Raw genomic sequence first — 6760 nt, forward strand, 5'->3', positions numbered from 1 at the left:
TTCAAGATTTATGTCTAATATCTACAAAATCAAGCTATTAGAACCAATTCTCAAAGCAAACTCTAAACTTCAATCCCCATTAAAATTGTTTTAAGTGGTTTAACTTATAAAGTCAATTTTGCACTCTACTCTATTCATACTTTGATAGGCTTAAATATGGACTTCAAAATTATGAGGTGGCTTGTATGTAAGATAAATTTAAAGCAATAATTGTGCATCACTGAAAAACTATGTGACAATGAGCCTGAAGGGTGAATTGTTGAGGGAATGAGACTGAATTGGAAATCCCCACGTGAGATTTAGCCTAAAACCAAACCCATTGTGTTTGTTGGAACCAAAAGCGAAGAGGAACAATACACACACACAAAATCAAACACTCAACTTTGATTAAAAATATTGATGAATTGATAATGGTGGTGATAAAAGAAAAATCAAACTTTACAGGAAAAAAAGATGATGAAGAAATTACAAATTTATGTTTTGAATCTACACACTACCATTTCAATTGAAATTTCAAGGGAAAAAATAGAGTAAATATATCAATAAGAAAGCACACGGTCTTCACCTCAAAATTCCAGTTGTTATACTTAACACCCAGAAATATAAATTAAAACAACATACTAACACCCAGAAATATAAACTAAAATAACATACTAACAACTTCAACAATGGCATCATGAAACAATGGTATTGGTCCACTCATTGAAACAGGATCCACACCATAGATAGATAAAGAAAGAAAAAAAATATTGTTTAAAATATCAATGGAACAATAAGATATTGTAAAGCTATTAGGTTAACACTCAAATCGAGTTTCTCTGCCCTAGGGAACGTGTGAAACCTAAGCGGCAGTGGAAGGTGTGCCTACTCTCTGAGTTATGCTTCTGTTTTTTCTTTTAGTATTCTTAGCAGGGGAACGTGGTTAACAATACTATGAGGGAGTGATGGAGAAGCTTTCGGCCATGTGGGAAACTTTCTCTTTGTCTGAATCTGAGGGAAGCCAATATAGGGCGAGTGAAAGTAGCATGGAGGGGCCATATTTATTGGTAGCAAGGTTTTTCACGGGAAGAGTGCTTAGCATGGAGGCGATTGCAAGAACTTTCAAGTTGCTTTGGCACACTAAGAAGGGTTTTGAGGTAAGGGATATGGGAAATCATTGTGTCCTATTTGCTTTCAAGGAGGAAACTGATATTGTGAAAATTCTTGCTGGTGAGCCATAAAAATTTGGTGGTGCTAAAGAGAGTTTTAAGGCTGTCCTTGGTGAAGGGTTTGGTTTTTGACAACGTTAGGTTTTGGGTTCAGGTCCATGACCTTCCGTTAGGTACTATGAATATGCGAACGGCTTCCAATATTGTTTCAGCAGCGGGGGAGGTGATTCCGGGGTCCAGTGATGCTGAGCAGTTTGAAGGGGGTAATTTTATGCGAGTTCGAGTGTCTATTGATATTACCAAACCCTTAAGCAGAGGCAAGTTGAGTTCAATAATGGTGAGGTGAGTTGGGTTAGTTTCAAATATGAGCGCTTGTCTAATCTGTGCTACTAGTGTGGCCGCCTAACTCACCAGGATCACGAGTGCTCGCTTTGGTAGAATAGAAAGGGAGTCGTGCCTGAAAAGAATCACCAATTTGGATTGTGGTTGTGAGCTAATACTCTAAATTTGGCTAAGCGAACTATTTTCCGGGTTGCAGGTTACGAGGATGAAGTTCAAGGGGAGTTTGCATCAAATTCACCAAGAGGAAGGCATGAAGAATGGGATTTGATTGGAGGCAATAGTGTTCATAGAACAACAACTGAGGATTGATAGCAAGCTTCGCGTGACAAGGATGACGAAGGAGTAAAAATGGTGATGTAGGAACCTCAGGCAGATATGGATTTGGTCTCGAGTCTGGGTTGCTTGACAGAGTAGACCGTTTCTTCACCCTCTTTTCAGGCCCAGCTGGATGAGATCGATGGTGAATTGTCTCAGTTTGACAATGTGAAGGGCGATTTAGAGATTGCTCAAGAAGGGGTAGGCTCTAGGTTGCTGGGACTAGCCCTTTATTTGAAGAACTTGTTCACACAGGAGAAGTCTACTTCACTTAATTTGAATCGGCATAAGTTTAACCAAGTACCTAGGAAATCTTGTCAGGTCCATGCACCTTTGGAGGTGGTTTTGTCTAAAAGGTCAAGGCAGGACGAGGATGTGGTTTTGGAGGAAGCAAATGAGAGGTGTAAGAAACGGACAATTTTTTCTAATGATTTAACGGAGGTTGATGGTCAGCCCTGCCGACATCTATGAAACTCTTAGCATGGAATTGTCGAAGGTTTGAGAACCATCGTGTAGGTCAGGAGCTTGTTGATATTGTATAAGCTCAAGATCCCATGATTGTATTTTTATCAGAAACATGGTCATCTAAGGAGTACATGTTATGGGTCCGGGATAGGATTCAATGTGTTGGTTGTTTTACGGTTCTAACAGATGGTAGAGGAGGAGGTTTGGCTCTTTTTTGAAAAAAAAGGGATTGACGTGTGGTTGGATAGTTTTTCGGGTTACTATATCGATTCCATTATTCATGGTAATTCAAAAATGCTTAGTGACTAACTGGATTTTAAGGTGAACCTGAGGCAAACTGTAGGAGAGAGGGGTGGAACATGCTTCGCATGCTGAGTTCAAAACCGAAGCTTTCGTGGTGTTGCTTTAAAGATTTCAATGAATTGCTTGAAGTGCAAGATAAGAAATGTGGGGCACCGAGAGCTCATAATTTAATGGAAAACTTTCAGGATGTATTAGACTTCTGTGGCTTTGTTGATTTGGGATATTCAGGTCCAGATTTCACTTGGAGAGGGAGACAGAGGGGTGAGATGATTTGGGAGAGATTGGATAAGGGTGTTGCAAACTATGAATGGTTGACTAAATTTCCCACGGATTGGGTAAGGCATTTAAATTGCTTCACATCGAATCAATGTCCCATTCTTTTGTCTTTGGATGCAAGTGGGGAGCATCACAAGTGGCGTCGTAAACCTTTTAGATTTGAAGCTATGTGAGTTTCGGATCCTGGGTGTAAGGACACTATTACCTGAGCTTGGGATTGCTCTCCTAGTGGAACTCATTTGTATGCCACGGCTTTGAAATTGAAAAACTATAAATAGAGTCTGAAAGCATGAAGTCGAGAACACTTTGGGAATGTGAACGGTAGTATTAAGTAGACCAAGGAGTGGCTTTGGAGGGCTGAAGATGTCTCGGCTAGGTTTGGGAATTGTGAGGTGGTTGATCGGCTGAAGAAAGAGTTGAATGTTTTATATGACAATGAAGAAAAAATGTGGCAACAAAGGTCTCGTATACAATGGTTGAAAAATGGGGATCAAAATACTCGTTTTTTTCATGGGTCTACAACAGAAAGGAAAAGGCAGAATTTTATTAAGGGGTTGCGGGATGAGCAGAGAGTGATGCAAAAGGATGAAGGGGCTGTTTCGACCCTCCTTGTTGAGTACTACACTAAACTTTTTACCTCTTCTAACCCACAGGATTTAGATCACATTTTGGATGGAGTTCAATCTGTGGTTACTGATGAGATGAAAGTAGAGCTTGGAAAACCCTATACTAGTGAGAAGGTTGGTGAAGCTATAAGGCAGATGGCACCACTTAAAGCTCTAGGCTCGGATGGTATGCCCCATCTGTTCTACCAAACTTACTGGACGGACGTAGGTATGGATGTTACTCAGGCTGTGTTCTCTAGTTTAAATTCGGGGTTTGTTCTTAACCGGGAGAAAGTTACTGGTTTTAGACCTATAAGCCTCTGCAATGTGATTTATAAAACAATCAGTAACGTGCTAGCTATTCATCTTAAACCTATGCTTCACTCCATAATTTCAAAAACTCAAAGTGTGTTTATTGCAAATAGATTGATCTCAGATAATTTCTTAATTGCTTTTGAGTCCTTACACCATATGAAGACGAATGACATAGGGAAGAATGGTTTTATGGCTATGATATTGGATATGAGCAAAGCTTATGACATGGTGGAATGGTCTTTTCTTAAGCAAATCCTTCTCAAATTGGGATTCTAGGAGTGTTGGGTGGAGTTGATAATGGAGTGCATTACTTTAGTTTCATATTCTATTCTTGTGAATGGTGAACCAAAGGGTATGATCACACTGTCAAGGAGTTTGAGGAAGGGGGATCCTCTTTCTCCCTATTTATTCCTGTTTTGTGTAGAAGGGTTAAATCCTTTGTTAAGTGGTGCGGCGTCACGAGGAGAAATTCATGGGTTTTCTATTTACAGGAATGGACCCAAACTAACCCACTTATTTTTTGCCAATGATTGTATGATTTTTTGTAGATCCACCTTGGAGGAATGTCATAAAATTCAGGAGTTACTTAGGTACTGGTGTAGTTACCCTTGTCTAAACACACAACTATTTTAGAAGTTTGGCTGAGCAATAATGGCTTGAGCAATGAACAAGCAAATGGCTGACAGGAAGAGAAGTCTTGAACATACTTCTACCATGTTTTCCATAAAATTTTCACAAGATTTCAGGTGAAGAAAGTTTCATATTGATATAGGCATTTTGTGGGGTGCACATACCCTCTATGGTCCAGCCCATGCTTGATAAAAACACCTCACTAATGGGGTAATTGGAAAAGACTCAAAAGCTAGCATCACTTCCTTGGAGACTGACTTTTTAGGTGTGTGGAACAAGCTTAATAGAAAAGAGATATCTGGGTATACCATACACCTAAAGTCACTGCCCAAGAAAAGGAGAGCTGAAGCAATAAGAGACACATGGATTAGATCGTTTGGCACATGAAAAGAAAGTTGGGTCCTTAATTTGAGATTACGGACCAAAGTTGGGTCCCTAATTAGGACCACTCCACCTATAACTATAATTATGTAGGTGGAGTGGTCTTAACTTCCATCCCATTCAACACGACACATGGAATGGCCTCTCGTGGAGTAATGCCAGAGACAATCGTTTTCGAGTTCTACTACCACAAATAAACTCATGACCCATTCTCAAAAAAAAAAAAAAAAACTCATGACTTTTGTTATGACTTTCTTACATGGTAGACTTTGATTGGCTGCAGGATACTTTCACATGGACCAGCTATTTAATTTTTTTTTTTTCATCAATCTTACTTGGCCACATGGAGAATTGTGGCAAAAGTTGTGCATTTGTTTTCAATTATTAGATTTTTTTGATCTTTTTCACAATACATTCACAACAAATCAAAGTTGCTAATTTATATAGGTTCTAATTTATATTCACCAATAAAATTACTTTTTTACCCATCAATAACAACCAATAACAACCTATCATCTAGATTTGTTGTGAAAATATTATGGATATAGCATTTCTGATCTAATATCCAAGCTTTTGGGGAGTATTCATTCTCATGAAAAATATTAGATGAATTTTCATAAATTTGTTTTCAAGGTGGATGTGATCCACTCCTCGTTTAACACTTTGATAATATGTTTTCAATTTTAAATATTGTGTTTTTAATTCTTTTCTATTTTTATTTTCCTAGATGATCTCATTTTTACATAGTACTAATATGCCTCCTTTGATTTATAATATATATATATATATATATATATTAGTGTAAAATACAAATTACACCTGTAAAGTTTGGAAATCTTTGAATTTTACACTCTAAAGTTTTAGAATTTCAATTTTACTCTTTGAAATCATATTCTGTTTGAATTTTGCTCTTTGAAGTTTCTAAATTTGAATTTCATTAAGCACCATATAAGCTTGCAATGCATGTTCAGTTCACTCAATAGAATGATGCCATGTCATTTTCATTAGACAAACTAAACAAGTGTGACAAGTTCATGTGACACTTAACAAAAAATATGGGCAAAAGGGCTGCTAATGCATACAAAATATAACTTCAGGGGATAAAATTCAAATTCTAAAACTTCAAGGTGGAAAATTCAAAAACTCCCAAACTTTAGGGGTGTAATTTGTACTTTAGTCTATATTTTATTACTCATTAAAAATATAAATATAATACGCACAATCCTAAATGTCATATCTCAATAACAAAATTTATTCTAAAAAGTAAAAATTAAGTATATGAATAAGTCAATAACCTATCATATTTTTCTTACTAAAATGGATATCCCTATAGAAATGTTTATCAAGAGTGAAAAAATTTAAAGCTAATATCAATTGTATTAAGCTTAAATACACTGTCAAGAGCAGCGTAAATAAACTACTCTGCTTTAATCAATCAATAAAAAACAAAATAAAAAAAAAATAAAAAAAACTACTTTCCTTTATTAGGGAAACTAGGGTTCAAATCCATTTTTCCTTAAAAAAATTTAAAAGCTAATATTGATAGTATTAGCTTAAATACATAGTGAAGGATGGCATAAACTGCTCTATTTTATTAGGAAATTAGAATTCATATACCTCTTATGTCATTTTGTAACTTTATATATAAACTTAAATTTATTAATTTTTTATTCTAAAAAAAAAGTGGTGGATTTTAAATGTTTAGTAACTAGAGCTTTTGTAGTCTCTATAAGGGCGGTTTTAAACCGCCATAATAGGTTTTGACCTTCCCGCACATTTTTTCAGAATTTTATATAAAATACAACAGTGCAGTCATCGATAATCGAATGAAAGATTGAAATAGAAAAATTAAAATTGGAGACGGAGAAGTGAGATGCAGATCATAATGTGGCTTGCTGTTTGCTTGAGTAAGACTACAGCGAGGGAAAGAAAAAATAGATAAATTGCACCAACCTTTTTCGATATTGAACAAAATAATAC

General features: G+C 36.4%; 1 protein-coding gene across 1 annotated transcript; it reads left to right on the forward strand.

The window, feature by feature from the left end:
- Positions 1-944: 944 nt before the first annotated feature.
- On the forward strand, positions 945-4045 carry LOC115964836. Its single transcript, XM_031084074.1, has 6 exons — positions 945-1209; positions 1687-1772; positions 1929-2253; positions 2379-2471; positions 2592-2908; positions 3185-4045. The coding sequence occupies exons 1-6, from the start codon at positions 945-947 to the stop codon at positions 4043-4045; spliced, it is 1947 nt and encodes a 648-aa protein (XP_030939934.1).
- Positions 4046-6760: the final 2715 nt, after the last annotated feature.

Source organism: Quercus lobata, chromosome 10, assembly GCF_001633185.2.
Source record: "Quercus lobata isolate SW786 chromosome 10, ValleyOak3.0 Primary Assembly, whole genome shotgun sequence".
Lineage (NCBI taxonomy): Eukaryota > Viridiplantae > Streptophyta > Magnoliopsida > Fagales > Fagaceae > Quercus > Quercus lobata.

Bases quoted from the DNA above. Each gene is read 5' to 3' on its own strand.
- LOC115964836 (XM_031084074.1), top strand. From the start codon at position 945: ATGGAGAAGCTTTCGGCCATGTGGGAAACTTTCTCTTTGTCTGAATCT. The intron at 2,472-2,591 runs GTTTGGCTCTTT...CTGGATTTTAAG, and splicing joins AACAGATGGTAGAGGAGGAG to GTGAACCTGAGGCAAACTGT. The intron at 2,909-3,184 runs GTAAGGCATTTA...AGTATTAAGTAG, and splicing joins CTAAATTTCCCACGGATTGG to ACCAAGGAGTGGCTTTGGAG.